The following is a 19746-nucleotide window of genomic DNA, read 5'->3' as shown; positions in this document are numbered from 1 at the left end:
TGTGTGTGTGTGTGTGTGTGTGTGTGAGAGAGAGAGGTGAGGCATGAATCCTGTTTCATTCTTCTGCACATAGGAATCCAACTTTGCCAGCACTATTTATTTAAGACATTCTTCTTTGGCACATTGAGTGAACTTAGCACCTTTGTTGTAAATTGGTTGACAATTGCCCCTTGGGCATCATGCTTGGTAAATTGGACGGGGCAGCAAAAAAGAGAAAGACCCTCAAGGAGACTGACACAGTGGCTGCAACAATGGACCCAGGCACAGGAACAATTGTGAGGATGGCACAGGACTGGTCAGAACCCACTCGACGGCACCTAACAAGAACAACAACATTGACATTTTGGGATAAATTGCTTTGACAAATTCAGGTCTCCATAATGCCCCCATTTAATTCACCAGGCTGACCCCATTACAAATAGGTTGGATAGAGAATTACAGTGGGCCTCAAAAACTCAGCAAAATATTAGCTTTCATTACAGCCATGTGTAGCATGTGGTGTCTTTAGAGTTGATTAGCAGAACATGGACACCTGTTGTGCAATTAGTGATTGTAAAAAATGCAACCTTTTCTATACCTGCCAAGAAAAAATATCAGAAGCTGTTTGCATTCACATAGAACCAACTCTATCAATCCAAGACTATACTAATATATTCTATAGCATATCCATCACATTGATCCATTATATTGATTCTCTCTCACGTTAATTGGGCCTGATGACCAAGAAGTGTCAAGTACTCTGGATACATGCACTCCAGAGGATGGAAGATAAGTTTTACAAACATTTGGATCCCACCCTATCAGCAACATTTTTAGGGGGTCCAGTGGTCTGGGTTAACTTGTTACATAGGTGTCAACAATGGATGGGTGCTCTTCTCCAGGCCCCACTTAGGGATAATCCTAAAAGATAGTGATAATGCTAAGGGGAAATCCTCCCAATGAGCAGAGCTACATGCAATGAAACAATATGCGGGGAGGGAAATGGTCTGAGATAGGGGCAAGAAGAAATAGAAACAGAATGCTCCTTAGAGGCAAATCTCATGAGACTTTGGCTTCCTTACTTTATACATGCAATTAGAGAAGATCAATGGATAGAAACAAGATAAACAAAACACTGCCATTGAGTCAATTCTAATTCATAGCGACCCTATAAGATAGGGTAGAACTGCCCTTTTTGGGTTTCCGAGAGTAACTCTTTATAGGAGGATGTCATTTTTGGTAGAAAGAGAAAGCCCTCCAGGAGACACACTGACACAATAGTGGCAGCAATGGACTCAAACATACCAACAGTCATGATGATGGCGCAAGACCGGCCAGTGCTGAGCTCTGGTATAAATAAGGCCATCATGTGTCAAGGCTGACTCAACAGCGAACAGCAACAATCAATCAGAGCATGCACAGGCTTAGGAGCAGAGTTGGGTGACTTAGCTAACTGTTGGGTGCCTGAAAGGAGCAATTTTAGAAGACCAGGTACAAAAAAGCCTACAGAAGAGACAGTGGAGGGGCCTAGGCACAAAAGGATCTCTGCTCTCCTGAGACCACCATTGTGCAAGAGGCACCAAACAGTCGGATGGACAGGCTGTCTTGCCATTAGATGCCAGCTGGCCTGTCCTTGGCTCCCTCAGTGCATGTCTAGTGGCCTCATGAGTGTAACTACACAGAGCTATTTTGTTGTTGGGGGCTCGAGTCCCTTCTGACCCACAGCAACCCTAACAGAACAGAGCACTGACCTCACTCTCATAGTCACTGCTACCCTTCAGCTCTCATGCTACAACCACAATCTGTGCCCGTCCGTGTCACCGACAGCTTTCCTCTTTCTCGTTGCCCTTCTTGACCAAACATGATATCCTCCTCTAGGGACTGGTCCCTTCTAATCACATGCCTAAAGTACAGAGACAAAGTCTCACCATCCTTGCTGCAAAGGAGCATCCTTTTAACAGATTTTTTTTGTTCATTTGGTAGTCCATGGTATATCCTTCAACAACATCATAATTCAAATACATCAATTCTTCTTCACCTGCCCCATTCATTGTCCATGCATATGAATCAATTGAAAAACCCATGGCTTGGTTTCATAATCAACTTAGTCCTCAAAGTGACATCTTAATACTTCAGAGGGGTCCTTGTGCAATAGGTTTTCACAACGCAATGCATCCTTTGATTGCTCAACTGCTGCTTCCATGAGCATTGATTGTGAGTCCAAGCAAAACAAAAGCTTGGACAATTCCAATGTTTCCTTTGTTGACCCATCAGGAACTACATGGTGAAAAGGTAGCTGTGCAAAGGCATCGAATCATGGGCTCCCTCTCATCAAGGACACCCACCAAGTGTCACTGTCACATGTCCCAAGTGCTGGCCACAGAGAGCAACAATAGAGCGGTTTATACAGAGGGGCTTCAGAAAGTTTGTGGTGAAATGGAATTGAAAGATAACAGAATATTTCCATGACCTTTGAAAAAATTAAAAATGCCTAGAAGAGGCAGATCTGCAAGAGGTGGACAGCAATTAGGATTTGCCCAGGGTTGGGGCGGCTTGGGTGGTAGGGAGTGTCTGCAAGCGGGTGAAGTTTTTTTGGGAGATGGTGAACATGTTTTAAAAGTGGTGGTGATGGTTGCAATCCCACAAATTTTTGAAAGCCGCCCCCTATTATCTTTTGAATAAACCAACTGGCCATGTGGTAGCAACTTGATTACTTCTGTCCCTTCCACCCTGGAAAGGGCTCTGCTCCTTGCTAACTGGTATTGAGACGCATTTGATACATGCACTTGCCATTCCTTCTTCAGCAGCACCTCCCCAGAGGGTCAAAGGCCAAATATCACTTCCTACAAAGACACCTACTTTACCAAAGAGGAGGTCTAATGGTCGGCACATACCTATGGGATTCACTAACCCAGCCATGCATCGTACCTCCAGACCCCACTGCCCTGAGACAGCAGTGAAAGGACTACTGAAAAGACACAGCTGAGGGGCCAGCCTGGGGCATTACCCACCAGGATGCAGTGGACAACTTAAATAGATAGCATTACATTATTCTGTGCCTCACAGGTGGCCCTGCTAACCGTCACTCTCAGTGACATGCACCATGCTTCCTGTCTGGGCAATGTGAGACTCTGAGCTGCAGTCCTGGTCCCCAGAGGGGGCACAATTCTACCAAGTAACACAGCAGGGATTTCACTGATCATAGAGCTACAGCTGCTGCCTGGACACTTTGGGCTTCATATTCTGGAAAACTGGGAAGCAAAGAAGGCAGAGCTGCCCACTTCCCCAGAAAATTGTCCTTGGTAAATGGAAGCCTTGGGGACTATGAGCTGCCTCCACCCTCTGCTCCTCCCCACACAGCCTCCAGCCAAGGCCACACTTCCTTAGCTCCCTCCGACCTGAGTGTCCCAGTCACCCTTTGCCAGGTGCTGCCTCTAGGAACCTAATCAAAAATCATTAGGTGAACCCAGCAGCCATCTAGGTCAAATGGTCCATTTGGCCAGTGGTGCTGAGAGCAGACATCACCCGTTGCATGCGATCCCAGAGAAATTCCTTAAACCGAAATGTCTTTCTCAGTCAGTATTGAGAGCTGTTGTTCAGCTCCCAAGATTAGACCCCTTGTTAAATCAATACTGAACTCCACCCAAATGACCTCAGCCACTCTCCTCTGGCAGTGGCCTCGTTACTAGGGGTGGCGGTGGCCAGCTTCCCTCCCTGCCCACGGTAGTTCTGTACTGACGGTCCACACAGCATGGTGATGCAATCCGGCCTTTATTGTACAAAAGTGGGCATACAGATCAATAAATAATGACCACGCAAATGGGGAGTGTGACTGTTGTACAAACGTGCCCGTGAGTCCCGAGGAAAGGGCAGGCAGGCACCCTGCGGTGGCTCCGCAACAGCCCGGTCCACCCACACGAGACCTGGGGCATGAAGGCAGGCCCCAGCTCACAGGGTCAGGAAGCAGGCTGCTCTTGGGGTAATTTCTTTGGCCTGGAGAGGGTGTGTATAGGTGTGCTGCTGGCTACGACCAATCTCCGCCATCATTAAATATGGCAGGTTCCTGTGCTCCGCCTCCCTGCCCGCCCTCGGAGCGGAGTTGCACAAAGAGCAGGAGACAAAGCGGTGAGTGGTCAGCAGTCTGCTCAGAAGCCCACAGGGAGGCGGGAGGTCTGGTGCCTCCCAGGCCCTGTGCGGTGGGCGGCGCAGGCTCAGGGGGGAGTCACACCTTGGGTAGGTAAGCAAGGCAGGCAGGGGAGGCTGGCTTAGTGACACCTGGCCATGCCCCCACTCCGACTCCTCTGCCTGTTGCAGGCCCTTGCACCTGCCCAGGGGTTTGATGGTGCCAGCCCCAGGCCTGTCCCAGCAGTGGGAGGGAGGCGAGGTGCTGCGTGTGCCAGGGCCGCCCCGCCCCGCCCCGCTGCCTCTAGGTCACTGGGCTCAGGACTGGGGAGTGCTCTTGGGGCTGCTCTGCAGACCCTGGCCGGGCACATCCTCCTCCTCCTGCTCCAGCTCGAAGTTCTATGGGGAAGAGAGCAGGTGAGGCGGGCTCTGGCCGCAGGAGTCACAAAAGTAGGGAGGACCCGCCCTCGGTTCCCCTCACCCCACCTCCAGTTCCTGCAAAACCTCGTCCATGAAGTCCCGCGAATTCTGTTTGTAGGACACAGCCAATCGAATCGCATCGTTGAAGAGCTGGGGCAGGCAGGGGACAGGAGAGGGTGACTTGGCAGTGGCTGGGTGTGACCCGGCCTCCCTGCCACCCCTTTCACCACTGGCCCCACCCATAGGGCTCCACCCTCCAACATCATCCCCACTCAACCCTCTGTGCCTCCCAACCCATCCTCTCCTTCTTCTGTCTCCACTGCCCTCCTCTTCCTCTGCCCCTCCTCTCCAAGGTTGCCTGACCACCTCACCAGCTCCCACCCCTGGATACCATGCAGCCTTACCTTCACCACGTTGGTCCCGTCGGCAGCTGAGACAAAGTACAGGGGTAGGGAGAGCTTCCTGGCAAAATTGAAGCTTTTCTGGGTGACCTTGATATCTGCTGCAGAGACGAGGGAGGACATGGCTCATCTTATGGGAAAGGGGAGGCTGTGGTGGGGTGGGGGTGGGGGGGCGGGGAAGGGGCTAGGAAACTGGATCACTCCAGCAAGGAGCCTTTGTGGACAAAGGCAGGCCATCTCTTGGGAAGGGGCAGGCCGTCGAAGGCACACCATCCATGAGTGGAGGGCTATATCGGGGTTCTGAGTGCCTACCATCAATCTTATTGGCCACTACAATGCAGGGGATCTCTGGTCTGAAGGTCCGAAGCTCCGTGTACCAGGTGCTCAGGTTCTTGTAAGTGACCTTCCTCTGCACATCGAACACCTGCAGGGAGGAGAGGCAGGGCTCAGTGTCTCGTGTCCCGGCACGCCACCTGCGTCCTGGCAGGCTGGGGTGGCCTGGCCCCCGCTGGACGATGCAACCCCGGCCAGAGGCTGTGCCGCCTGAAGCCAAGGATGCGAAGATGACTCTTTCAGCTCCTTTCTCCTCTTTCTATTCATCATAAGCACCTGCTTTAGCCAGTGTCCATTGTACAAAATAGCCTGCTTTCCACCATCCATCTGTCAGTTTCTGTGACTGTGGTGGTCGACATGTTGTGGTAATGCTGGAAGCTAGGCCACCGGCACTTCAAAAACCAACAGGGTAACTCATGGTGGATGGGCACTACCAGAGCTTTCAGACTGAGACGGACGACAGAGAAAGGCCTGGGGGTCTACTTCTGAAAATGAGTCCCAACAGAACGTTGACTTGCCTTACTTGGGCACACCATCGTTGGCTAGAGGGGCCCTTGATGAGGTGGACTGGCACTAGAGCCACAGGAATGAACCTGAACATGCTGGCAACAGCACTTTGTTCTGTTGTATACAGGGTCTTGTGCGTCTGTTGAACTTGATGGCAGTGATTACAGCCCTAATTGTAATCATCTTGTTTTAATCCTGGTCTAATAGCACCATGGTAAACAGAGACAAGACTGAAATTGTTAAGGACTTCATTTGGCTTGAATCCACGATCAATGATCATGGAAGCAGGAGTCAAGAAATCAAATGACACATTGGCACTGGGCAAATCTGTGTTGAAGAGCAAGGATGTCACTTTGAGGGCAAAGTTGTACCGTGGTATTTTCAATTGCCACATATGCTTGAGGAAGTTGAACAGTGACTAAGGAGGACTGAAGAAGAATCAATCCATTTGAATTTGGTGTTGTGATGAACAATGAAAGAACCGCAGGCGGCTAAAAAGAAGAACCCAATCTGGCGTGGAAGAAGTATAGCCTGATGGTCCTCAAAGGCAAAGATACCAAACCCCGATCTGCATGACCCTTAGGAGGCATGGGCTACTGCTCCAGGACCTGTCCACCTAGGTGGTGTGTCAGGGCAGGGTCTCCAGAGAAGCAAAACCAGTGATGCATGTGCCATATACAGAAAGCTTTTGATCAAGAAATGCCTTACACCGTGTAGACATAGGTCAGTCCAGTCTGCTCCAAATCAGGCTTCTCCTGACTCATGGAAGCTGGGTAACAGCAGGATGAGGAAGCAGAGTCAGCAGGGGGTACAGGCTGGGGGGTGCAGAGGTCTGAGGTCAGCCGGACGAATCCACTGTTGGTAGTCATTTCCTGGAATCGGCAGGTGACACAGCAAGAGACCGAGGGACCGAGGAAGTAGACACAAGATCCAGCTTTGGTAGAAGGTGAAGGGCCAAAGATTTGACTCTGCTTGGTCTCTCTCTCTCTCTCATAAAAAAAAAAAAAAGCTTATGAAACCAAGGAGGTGTCATCAGGCTGTGACACAATCGATAGCTTGAGCTCCACCCCTACCTTACCCAGGAGTAGCCTACTTGGCATAATCCCTAACCATCACAGATGGTGAGTGGCCCAGAAGGCCACCATCGGCCTGATGTAACGCCGGCCCCTTCTTGGGACCACTGAAGTCTAGGCCCAGGGTTGGGGGCCCAGTGTCTGTGAAGGCCCATGCCATCCTAGACCTGTGAGGGTGCCTTGTGAGGTGTGCTTGCAAGGAAACCTGCCCACACAGTCACTTTATCATCCCCTCTTCTGTCCAATCCTGGGGTCCCTTCATAGTGGTAGATGCTCCAAGCCTCCTCGCCTAGGGTGCTCACAACTCCAGGACTGACATCCCTGAGCTTCAGGGGAGGTCTCCCTTGGGAGGAGAGCAGTCCTGTCCTGTTTCCACTGTGGCTTCCACAGAGGTGTCTCATCCCCGCGCCTAGATCGAGCCATGTGTGAGCCAATCTGAGCTGTCTCCATGGGATCTCAGCGCTCGTAGCTCTGAGCAGGCCTGGCAGAGTGCACCGCTGGGAGAGAGTGTGACTGGTATTTGAGGAGCTGCCTGAGCAAATAGCCCTATGACTTCCAGAATGGGCACAGCTGTTGTATGCTGTTCTCGGAGTGGTTCTGAGAAGGTCCCAGTCAGGCTCCTGAAAGGCACCCAGTCCCACAAGACGTCCCCCAGCCTGCGTGGAGCAGAAAGACTCCTGACTCAAGCTTCCCATGCACTTAAAAACGCTACCTCACGCCAAGTACCTGAAGGAGGCACCTGGTGCTTCGCCAGGAAGAGGCTCCACCTGCTGGCTGCTGGGTGTGTGTGGGGGGTAGGGGGCTGAAGCTCAGAGAACCTTTACCATCAGCACCTGGAAGCTGGGCACCAAGTGTTCTCGGAATGGAAGCGAGTCAGGCTCCAGAGGCACTGACTGAGGCCCGGCCAACTTGTTGACGTTCTTTGGAAGTCTCCATGTGTCTGTCTTGGCAACAGTACAAGGACCCCAGACTCAAAGAACATGCTCATTGAAACTCCTGGCTCTTTCTTCTTGGTAATAGTGAGCGCCTTCTCTTCTCTGTTTCTCTCTCTTCAAAGACAAAAGTGTCTCAAGCAAGGTATGGCTTGAGTAAGGTGCTGCAACTCAAGGGGTGTCTCAGCCGCCTCATAGAGGTTTGGGGTTTTGTAACATATACAATGGAGAATATTACATATTATTGGGACTCCTGAACTAGCCAAATTGGTCTATTTGGGGAGAGGGGTCAAAATTTAACCCATAACACCCCTCCCTCTGTTGTTGTTAGGAACCATGTACTATATAGCAAAACACTGGCTGGTCAGCGCCAGCCTAATAATTGTGATGTGGGAACCCATTGTGTAACCACTGTGTCGATCCATCTTGTTGAAGATCTTCCTTTTTTCTCCAGTAGCCCTCCACTTTACCAAGCATGAGGAAAGACTTTTCCTCATAACATGTTCAAAGTCCATAAGACAAAGTCTCGCCATCCTTGCTTACAAGAAGCATTCTGGCTGTACCTTTTCCAGGACAGATTTGTTTGTTCTTTTGGCAGTTCATGAAATTTTCAGTAGTCTCCACCAGTAGTATCACAATTTAAATGCATCAATTCTTTGGTCTTATTCGATGTCCAACTTTCACAGGCTTGTAGTGACTGAAAAGATCATTGTTGGGTCAAGTACACCTTGGTCCTCAGGGTCCCCTTGTTTTTCAACACTTTAAAGAGATCTTGTGCAGATTTGCCCAAACTACAAGCATTCACTTTCTAGGCTCCTGCTTCTATGAGCATTGACTATGGGTCTAAGCAAGATACCAGCTTTGACAACTTCAATGTTTTCTCCTATTGGTCCAGTTGTGAGAATTTTGGCTTTCTTTACACTGAGTTTTAATCCACACTGAAGGCTGAAATCCTTGATCTTCATCAGCAAGCAAGATTATGTCATCTGCATATTGGAGGTGGCTAATAAGCCTTCCTCCAGTCCTGATGCCAGTGTTCTTCTTAATATAGTCTAGCTGTTCAGATTATCTGTTCAGCATATAGACTCAAGAGATATGGTAAAATGACACAATCCTCTTCCAGTTTCTTGGCCAGGAAGCTGTTTCCTAAATTTCCTGGCACAGGTGAATGGGTCCCTCCAGTGCTTTCAGTGGTACTCTGTCAATTCCAGTAGCACGCAGTTTGTCACCAATGTCTTCAATGCCACTTCTCCCTTCCGTATCACTGGTTCTTGATCATATGCTACCTCTTGAAATGGTGGAATGTGTACTAGCGCTTTTTTTGAACAGTGACTCTGTATTTTTTCTATTTTCTTTTGATGCTTCCTGCATTATTCAATATTTTGCCCTTAGAATCTTTTAATATTGCGACTCAAGGACTGAATTTCTTTTCAGTTCTGTCTGCTTAAGATGTGCTGAGCATATTCTTCCTCTTTGTTTTCTAACTCTGGGTCTTTGCACATCTTATTATATAATATTTTTGGTCTTCTCAAGCTGCCCTTTGACATTTTCTGTTCAGCTATTTGACATTATCGTTTCTTCCATTTGTTTTAGCTACTCTACCTTCAAGAGCAAGTGTTCGAGTCTCTTCTGACATTCATTCTGATAATTTATTTCTTGCCTGTGTAATGGCCTTTTGCTTTTTTCATGTGTGACATTCTTGATGCCATCCACAGCTCATCAAGCCTTCTGCCATTAGTACTCAGTGAGTCAAATCTATTCTTACAGTAGTTCTTTGTAAATGAAGGGTTCCCCCCCCCTTTTTATTTTGTTGTTGTTATATATTCTTTTTTTTATTGTTTTATTAGGGGCTCATACAACTCTTATCACAATCCATACATACATCAATTGTGGAAAGCACATTTGTACATTCATTGCCCTCATCATTCTCAAAACATTTGCTCTCCACTTAAGCCCCTGGCATCAGCTCCTCATTTTTCCCCTCCCTCCCCGGCTCCCCCTCCCTCATGAACCCTTGATAATTTATAAATTATTATTTTGTCATATCTTGCTCTGTCCGACGTCTCCCTTCGCCCACTTCTCTGTTGTCCATCCCCCAGGGAGGAGGTCACATGTAGATCCTTGTAATCGGTTTCCCCTTTCCAACCCACCCTCCCTGTATCGCCACTCCCACCACTGGTTCTGAAGGGATCATCCGTCCTGGATTCCCTGTGTTTCCGGTTCCTATCTGTACCAGTGTACATCCTCTGGTCTAGCCAGACTTGTAAAGTAGAACTGGGATCATGATAGTGGGGTAGGAGGAAGCATTTAGGAACTAGAGGAAAGTTGTATGTTTCATCGTTGCTACATCGCACCCTGACTGGCTCGTCTCCTCCCTGAGACCCCTCTGTAAGGGGATGTCCAGTGGCTTACAAACAACTTCAATCTAAGGTACTTATGAGCAATTGGTGGTCATTTCCAGTCAGCCTCTGGTCTTGTTTTGGTTACTGATGTTGAGCTTTTACACTCTCTTCTCACAAGATGTAGTCTGAGACCTTCTGGGCAGTGACTCTGCCTTCCAGACTCTGGGTGTTGGTTATACTTCTGGTATGAGTGGAAATCCTGTGGTGTTGGGCTTCAGCTTTGCCTTACACACCCACTGCATAGCAAGTCTGCTTATTCAGGTTCAGGTGGCCCCTATCCTCCTACCCTATGTAAGTGACGATCCCATCCCCCCAGCCTCACAGGTCCTTTTCTTTCACCCCTGCCCCCTCTGCTCTAGACGGTGGTCCCACGCTCCTGGCAGATCTTAACGGCAGTCCAGGACTCTGGAAGTGAGTTCGTGAAGATCCAAGTTTTGAAACCTAGGAGGCTGTGGCCCCCACCCTGAGACCAAAGTAGCTCTACTTTCTATGCTCCTTCCAACAGTTCTGATCTCGGAGCTGCCCAGAAAATGGTCCCTTTCTTTTTGTGGGGGGAAGCACCTCAAAGAGGTGGCTCTTGTGACTGTTTGCTGCCTGTGGAATCCCAAGGGACAGACAGCACCCTTCCCTTTTGTTCTTCCTCTGTCTCCTCCAGGATAACGGATGGCTTTTCTGCTGCAGTGCTTGGTCAGATCCATCAGCCACAGGAGAATTTTCCAAATCTTTACATTTTGTTTCCATTTTGCACAGTTCATTTAAGTCCAACGCCTCTGTCTCATACTCCACTGTCAGCAGCGAAGAGCAATGACAGCCACTGTGGAAGCCTGCTTAGACGTCTCATTAGCCAGACACCCCAGCTTATCACTGACACGTTCTACCTTCCACCAAACATCTGAACACCGGCAAAGGAGTTACTTCACACTACACAAAAAACAAGCCCTTCCTCCATCGTTTAAACCACATGTTCATAATTTATTTAAACGCCTCACCAGAACTGTAATTATGCCAACAGTCTCTTCAAAGCAATCAAGGCTTTTAATATGAGGCACCTTAAAATGTCCAGTCTTTGCCCATTACCCAATTCATAAACCATCTCCACGTTTCAAGTATCTGTTAGAGCAGCATTCTATACTTCTGTTACCAAATTCTGTCTTCGTTATTTAGGGCTGTCACAACAGAAACACCACAAGTGGATGACTGTAATACAGAGACATCTGTTTTTCTCACAGTTTAGAAGGCAGGGAACCAGAATTCAGCGTGCTGACCTAAGAGAAGGCTTTTCCCCTCTGCTATTCCCGGGAGGTCCTTGTCTCTTGTTGGCATGTGTGGGTCTGGTGTTCCTTAAAGCATCTTGGTGAACCTTCCCTTGCCTTGGTGGCTCTCAGGGCAGAGGCTGTGGGTGCAGAGGGTGGTGTACTCTGCTCCCAGGTCTTCTTTTTTGGTAGCCGTGGGTCCTTCCATTTCTCCTGGCTTCTATCTCTGATCTCTTGTAAGACGAAAGATGTGACTCAAGCCAAGGAGTGACTGAAGATGGCAAAACTCAAGATTCACTCCACCCTAATTCTGACTCATAGATATTTTAGGATATGCAACACATAAATGGAAGACAGTTACATGATACCACACAAAATGGTGGGGAATTACATCAGGTCACAAAAATGCGATAATTACAAACTACTGGGAATTATGTTCTAGCCAAGTTGACACATCTTTCTGGGAGACCCAATTCAATCCACCACACCAGAGCTGTCAGGTGGGTCTCAGCATGTGCCCACCTGTATGAAAGCCCTTATCTTGGCCACCTGCTAGAATGTACTTCTGTGGTTCTGCACTGGGCAATCCAGGGAAGGTCAGAGGGCAAGAGCCTCACCCAGGAGCTCTGGGGAACACCTGTGGTTTGAACATGCCCCAGAGGCCGAACCGTACCGCCCCAGCTCCCAACCTCATGTGCCTTTGTACCATGATGCAGGCGTGGGCCTTGTGGTAGTAGGAGGCATGCATGCTCTGGAACCGCTCCTGGCCTGCTGTGTCCCAAAAATCTGCAAGAGAGACACAGCTGTGACTATCCAGAGAATCGGGGCACTTGCGCAGCAACATCAGCCGGATGTGTGTGGGGAAGGCCAGAGGCATAGCAATATGGTGTCCCTGCCTGTGGGGCCAGGGGCAAGAGAGCTGCTAAGTGCACATTCTTCTGTATGTGTGCCCACGTTCATCTGTGTGTGCCTATGCAAATCTGTCAATACCACAGAAGTGTGTGTATGCAATTGTGTGTACCTGTGCAGACTCATCAATGCCAGGGTAGTATGTGTGCACATGTGTGTTCTGGTTCAGACCCGTCAATGCAGAGGGAGTGTATGTGTACACAGACCGGTCAGTGCATTGGGAGGGCGTGTGTACTTGTGTGTGCACAGACCCGTCAATACCGGGGAGTACATGGATCTGCCCATTTCTTTGTTCCATCAAGTTCTGCTTCAGAGATCTTATGGAGTGCACAGACATTTAGTACTGCCGTGTCTCCTTACTAGGTTCACACAGAAACAGTCACAAGCACACACACAGATGTACAGTGGATGCACATGGCAGTTGTGTGCACAGGTACAAAAAGACTTTCACTTGCCACTGTCTTTCGCTCCCATTTTTCCATGACTTTCTGAAGGCCCTCGTGTGTGTGTGTGTGTGTGTGTGTGTGTGTGTGTGTGTGTGTGTATACACATGCACGCACGCGCTTGCACCCCATGGGAAAGGACACATTGGCTATTTCCTTACATCAGCTGAATCTGAACCCCAAGCCTTGGGACAGTTGCTTTCCTGAAACTCTGTGCTTATCTTCCCTCTGACTTCTGCCTTCTGTCCCGCAGGCTCCACACTGGCCCCACCCCCACCCCCAGGCCTCCAAGCCCACCCTACCAATCCCCGACCCCTTCCCTGGGCTCTCCTTTTCTCCTGTGGTCCTCTCCTGTCCTCTCTCCTCTCTTATGCCCACCTCTCAGCCCACCTTTCCCAGGGGGCTGCTTACCCACAAGGACAGTCTTGTCATCGACTGTGGCCGTGTGCTTGTACAGGGTTAGGGCGTACGTGGACAGCTGCTGGGGCTGGCTGCAGGCAGGTCAAGGAGCCGGACACACAAGACAGAGGGAAAGGCCCTAAATGAGTACACTGTACGCATGACCCTGGAACTGAGGGAGTGCTGTGGCCAGGTGCCCTGAGGACAGGGAGTGGCCACTCCCCAGGGGAAGCTCTGCAGAGGGTCCCAGGGAAGGGCCACGGAGGGCCCAGGTGTCAGGGCCAAGTAAAAACCGGGTGTGGAATTTTCCAGAGACACTCATGAATCCTATCTTGGAGCTGGAAAGATGCACGGGAACCACATCTCCTTCAGCCGAGAAAAGCCTGGGTGGGGCAGAGCAGGGTCCTGCCCTAGGGCCAAGAGGCCAACCTGAGGGATAGAGGGGCTGACACTGTCTGAGAGGCCGCTGGCCAGAGCCTGGAGGTTGGTGACGACTCCTGTGAAGGAGGCAGGTCTCAGCCTTCGAGATAAGGAAACCAGGAAACGGAGGCTCAGAGAGACTAAGTGACTTGTCCAAGGTCAAGGGGTTCCTGGGGGGTGGCGGGGGAAGGGTGTCCCTGGGTCCCACCTTGTGACACTGGTCAGGTCGGCCCTGCCAGCCCTAATCTGCACACATGTGCCCCTAAGCACACACTCCGGCACTTCTCACTTGTTTTTATGGGAGGGACAGCTGGGGATGGGCCTGGAGACAGGCAGGCTCCAGGAACAGTGCCACATCTTGAAGGATACAATCCATCCATGAGGAATCGCTCCATGAGTCTGCAAGGGGGAAGGGGAGTGATCAGCCAGTGCCCCCCTGAGGGTCCAGTGCCCCCCTGCCCACCCCTGGCACTGCCACAGAGGCCCCGACCACACCTCGGCTCATCACCTGCTTGGGTGGGGCTGCTGGGAGCCATCACCCAATCACTACTGAAGAGACACAGGCCTCTGGCCCCTGGGCTTGGCCACCTGTCTGCACCACACCCCCCCCACACTGGACCGGTATGAAGCCTCACATCTGGTCCCTGACTGGTACTCTACAGGTGGCAGTGTCCTCTCACCTCCTTCAGGTCACTGTGCGGCCATCACCCACCCTCACCCCCCACCCCATCCTCTCAGGCCCCCTGGCTGCAGGCCCAATGGGAAACACTCCGTTTGGCATGGCTTGGCTCCCAGCACCTGCAGCCACACACGGCTCCATCAGTGTTTGAACACAGGGAACAGACATGCTGTAACCCTGGGTCCAGTAGGAATATGTGCTCTTCTCTGCCCACAAAACCACTGCCCCCCAACTGGACAAACAGTCCCCTCGTCCCAAACACAACCTCACAATCACATCCTCTGACTACAAAATTATGCTGCAAATAAAAAGCACAACCACGTTTCCTCCAGCCCCAATTTTCAAAATGCACAACAATCAGATAATCACACCCATTCCCAGATAACTGCCAGTTAGGAGACAGTGGAAGGAGATGAGATATCTTCTGGGTAGGATAGTGTTCAAGTCATTCGGCACTTCTGGGAAAACGGAGGAGACATCCTTTTCCATCTTTCCTGCCTGAGGACAACGGAAAGCCTGGGTATTAAGTATAAGCAAATGTAAGAAGCCTCTGCAAATGGAGGTGGCTGACCAGAAAGGTTCTGAGGGCCTGAGGACGGCATGGCTGTGAGTCTTGCACAGGGAGTAGGAAGCTGACCCCCGATGGGAAGGGCAGCCATCGAGGGGCTGCGAGCCACAGCCCACAGCAAACAGAGCTCCCTTTCCCAAGTCCAGGAGCAAGAGCTGAATGGGGAGCCTGCATCCTTCCAACCTGGTGAGGCAGGTGCCACAGGTGCTTCAAGTAGGGAGCCAGAACTGCCCCTTATGTGCTGTTGACAAGAGCCCTCCCGCCTGGTGTCAGAGGGAGACAGACTTCTATCTTGTGCAATTGTGTCCTCCAGAGAGATGCGTCCACCATGCCTGTGAACAGGGTGCTGCTGGGGTAATGAGTTTACACTGGCACAAGGTGGGCCCTAATCCAGCTTGGTGGGTGTCCCTATAAGAGGAGAAGTGACATGGTGTGACACTGCCTTGGAACAGCTGCGTCCCAGAGCCCGCTTGTAGTACCACACTGCAACCGGCCCCAGAAACTGACCTGTGGCAACATCCACCCCTTCCCTGCTGGAGTGGCATCACAGGAAGCTCTTGAAAACAGAAGGTTTAAAGAAGACTGGAGCCTCCACACACAATGCTCGAAACATATTCCCATTTTAACAGAACCAGGACAATCTGAAGCTGACTGAGAATGCAATCCAGGGATGACGACATGGAGCCGGGACAGACCCCGAAGCACGTGGCCTCAGAAGCAGCCTGATGAGCGACCGGCTGCTGAGGACAAGGGGTGTAAACAAGGTGCAGTGAAGAATCCCAAGGCAATTTTAGGACTTCAGATGCAACGAGCCAAAGGAAAGCCTTGCCAAGTGGGGTCAGAAGAAGGTGCAGGAGGCAGAGAAGCATCATTGCGCTCAGGAGTGAAATGCCCAACATGTGCAACAGTCACAATGTCACCCACACAAGTTGGGTGACATTTGTGAAGCAGAGGAAAAAGAAAGCTGGGCTGGAAAAGTACTGGAAGAAACCATGTGGCTGACACAAAACCATGGCCAAAGACATGAACAGAGAGCCAGAGGTAAACCCAGAACCATCCCAGCAAGGAAAACACCCTGAATCAGTCGGCTGATCACCAGAAAGCAGTGTCACCCGATTCTCAAGGACAAAGAACAGCCAGGACTCATCGCTGTACGAAGAAACTCGAAGAGAAGCTGCCTCCGGCAGATGTTTCAACCCTCTGAAGAGAGAGAAAGTGATAAAAGCAGAAACCTTGGATTTCACGTCATAAGGACAAGAGGAGGAGGTAAGGAAGAAGAAATGCAAACATAATAAACTTTATTCTCCTCCTGAGTTTTAAATTGTGTAAACATTATAATGCTGTCTGATGGGACTCTCAATGTTTATAGAGAAAACACTTCTGCCTTTAAGCAGGGAGGGTGTGAGGATGCCGGGGGAGTGGGGCGGTGGTGGTGGTCGTGGGGACATAGTCTACAGTCATCCCAGTGGTAAAGGCCACCCCCTGCTGGGAAAGTGGTACCTATGCGAGGCAGTAGGCACATGGCTAACTGCCGGACTGCTCACCAAAGACCGCTGGTTCAGACCTGCTCAGAGGGGTCTCGGAGGCAAGCCCAGCAATCTGTGTCTGAGAAACCACGTGCACACCCGGGGTCCCCACGAGTAGAGATCGACTCTACAGCAACAACTCAACAACTGCTACGGAAGTTAATTTTAAAAGTAATTAACCGGGGGTGGGGGGACATGCAACAACACTACAGATAAATCATAATGGAAGTCCAAAATTGTTCAAGTAACCCTTCAGGAAAGGCAAAAAACCGTCAACAGAAAGCCAAAAATGGAATGGCAGGTTTAAGCCCTAACAAATATTAATTACACATTGAAAGTGTTTAAAGACACCATATACAAGACAGAGGTGAGAAGAATATATATATTTTTAAAATCATCCAACTATATGCTGACAACAAGAAACTCACTAAAAGAGAAAGAGGATGGTTATTTAAAAAGACGGGAAAAGGTCATGCGAACAATGAAAATAAAAGCAAAAGTGGGCATATTACTATCAGGTAGGGTGACTTCAAATGAAGAAAATTACCATCAACAAGAGTGGGGCATGACATAGTGATAAAAGGGCTACCCCACCAAAACATTCATACACACCCATCCCACCCAAAGATCCCGCTCCACACAACCAAAGCTGTCAAATAGTCGGAAGCAAACGGGTGGAGTGGAAAGAAGAAGCAAACAAATCAGAGTCCACAGCAACTCTCGCAACAACTGACAAGAAGCAGAAATCCAGCGACAAAGGGGATCTGGCAGGCAGTTTTAGACAGCTCTGCCCAGCAACAGTGCAGTACGTGTTCTTTCCAAACGCCTTCGGAACATAGTCCAAGATGGCACACATCAAAAGAAAACCTTTGAGTGAGGCCACAGAGCAGAGTGCAGTCGTCTGTGACCATCGTGGAATGAAACGCCATCAGCAGGAGAAGGTAACAGGACAATTTCCAAACATTTGGGAATGAAACAACACACTTCTGAACTATGTGCCAGTAAGGAACTCTCAAAAGGAAAAAAAACTGAACTGAACCAAAATGAAAATACAACTCAGCAAAGAATGTCAAAATAGGTGACTCGGTGCAAAAGAAATGCACGGCATTGAATGCGTACAGTCGAAAAAGAAAAAGCCTCGGGCTATCATCTGAGCTCCTGCTCCCAGGGATTTCAGAAAAGAAGTACAACGAAGTCCAAATGCAAGTAAAAGGGAAGAAACAGTAAAGAACAGAAATCAAATAAATTAAATTTAAAAAATAATTAAATATTAAATTTAAATTTAATTTAAATTAAAATTAAAAAATAAATTTTTTTTTAAAAAGGTACACTCTTAGAAACCTTCAGGGGCAGTTCTACTCTGCCCAATAGGGTCACTATGATAAAATAGTTATAGGGACATTCAAATGACCTGTTCTGACAGTGGGTGAGTTGAGATAGTCTGAGCTTTTCAACTCGGTGCAAAAGAAATGCACGGCATTGAATGCGTACAGTCGAAAAAGAAAAATTTTTTAATTTTAATTAAATTAAAAAATATATCATCTTATTGGGGGCTCGTATTTTTATTTGATTTAATTAAAGAAATTAAAAAATAAAAGCAACAAAACAAAAAGAAAACCTAAGAGCAATTGCTTTAAAAGAGCAACCAAATGGTCACAGCTTCAGGCAGGCTGACAGAGGAGAAGAGCACAAATCACCATGGTCAAGAATGAAATGTGTCACAACAGATCCTACAGACATCAAAAGGATGTAGGGATGATCACACATGAAGGAACTTCAGAAAGCTCATGGAAAAATGGAATTAGAAGACAATGGGAGTTTTTCTATATTTTGACCTTCCTTTGAACATTTGACAACAAAAATGAAATGGACCGTTTCCTTGAAAAGCTCAGACTATCTCAACTCACCCACTGTCAGAACAGGTCATTTGAATGTCCCTATAACTATTTATCATAGTGACCCTATTGGGCAGAGTAGAACTGCCCCTGAAGGTTTCTAAGAGTGTACCTTTTAAAAAAAAAAAAATCATCTTATTGGGGGCTCGTATCACAAACTCATCACAATCTATACATCCATCCATTGTGTCAAGTCCACTTGTTGCCATCATTTTCAAAACATTTTCTTTCTACCTGAGCCCTTGGTATCAGCTTCTCATTTTTCCCCTCCTTTCCTGAAGACTATAACTCTTTATAGGAGTGGAAAGCCTTGTCCTTCTCCTGTGGAGTGGATGCTTGTTTCGAACTGCTGACCTTCTGGTTAGCAGGCCAACTGATAACCACTATACCATCAGGATGTTATGAGTAATAAACAACTCAATGGTAGTGAGTCTGGCTTTTTGAAAAATCAACTACTAAGGACATTTCCTAACTAAAAGACGCCTCAAGAAGAAATCCTCAAGCCCACATGCTCTCATGAAAGAATTCTACTAAACATTAAAGAATTAAATATCAATTTTATAGTCTCCTAAATATACAAGAGGAGCAACTTCCCAAGCGTTATGAAGCCAGTGTACCCTCAAAAAACTGAAACAGCCCTGAAAGCCCTCGCTCATCTATGCCAAAAACTTGCCACCGAAACAGAAAGGACCCATATTTGTGCCCATTCCAAAGAAAGGTGACCTAACAATGTGAAAATTACCGAACAATAGCATTAATATCACATGCAAGTAAAATTATGCTGAAGATCATCCCACAATAGTTGCAGCAATATATCGACAGGGAGCTGCTATAGAAATGTAAGCTAGATTCAGAAGAGGAGGTGGAACAAAGGAAATTAAGGCTGACATCATATGGATCTTGGCTGACAGCAGAGAATATCAGAATCACATTTTATTGACTCTGAGAAGGAATTTGACCACATATCAGGACAAAGTATGCATAATATTGCTAGAACACTTCACTAGAGTCATGCAAAACCTAACACAGACCAAAAAGCAGTCATTCTAATAGAGCAAGGGGGGTATTACAGGGTTTAAAATCAAGAAAGATGTGTATCTGTGTTGTATCCACTCATCTTAATCATCAATCACTCTGTACGCTGAGCAAATAATCTGTGAAGGTATGCTCTATCAAGAAGACGGGGCATCAGGATTGGAGGAAGACTTACTAACAACCTTGGGATGCGGATGCACAACTCCACTTACTGAAAGTGGTATGGAGATGAAGCACTTACTGATGAAGATTACAACGCAGGCTAAAGAAAACAAATCCTCACAACTGAACCAACAGGCAACATCATGATGGAGGGAGAAAAGATGGCAGTGGTGAACAGTTTCCTTTTACTCAGACCCAGAATTAATGCTCATGGAAATAGCAGTCAAGAAATCAAATGTAGGGAGGGGACGGGAGGACTAGTAGGGAGTGACCAAGGTCAAGGCAACC

General features: G+C 48.5%; 1 protein-coding gene across 7 annotated transcripts in view; it reads right to left on the bottom strand.

Annotated features, from left to right (window-relative positions):
• Positions 1-3731: 3731 nt before the first annotated feature.
• Positions 3732-19746, bottom strand: part of RABL2B (RAB, member of RAS oncogene family like 2B) — a 53513-nt gene continuing 37498 nt past the window's right edge. For 5 of the 7 annotated variants that reach the window (XM_045293304.1, XM_045293315.1, XM_045293317.1 and 2 more), the window contains 7 exons: positions 13963-13992; positions 13186-13265; positions 12129-12208; positions 5235-5346; positions 4926-5023; positions 4588-4671; positions 3732-4500 (listed from right to left, as the gene is read on the bottom strand). In XM_045293304.1, the coding sequence (XP_045149239.1) occupies positions 4420-4500; positions 4588-4671; positions 4926-5023; positions 5235-5346; positions 12129-12208; positions 13186-13265; positions 13963-13992 (565 nt within the window). In that variant the 3' untranslated portion in view covers positions 3732-4419. The remainder of the gene's footprint in view (positions 4501-4587; positions 4672-4925; positions 5024-5234; positions 5347-12128; positions 12209-13185; positions 13266-13962; positions 13993-19746) is intronic. The other 2 variants (XM_045293310.1, XM_045293307.1) reach the window with 2 other exon arrangements.

Source organism: Echinops telfairi, unplaced genomic scaffold, assembly GCF_000313985.2.
Source record: "Echinops telfairi isolate 266 unplaced genomic scaffold, ASM31398v2 ScPeMD7_2;HRSCAF=8, whole genome shotgun sequence".
Lineage (NCBI taxonomy): Eukaryota > Metazoa > Chordata > Mammalia > Afrosoricida > Tenrecidae > Echinops > Echinops telfairi.
This window is presented reverse-complemented; position numbering and strand designations above follow the sequence as displayed.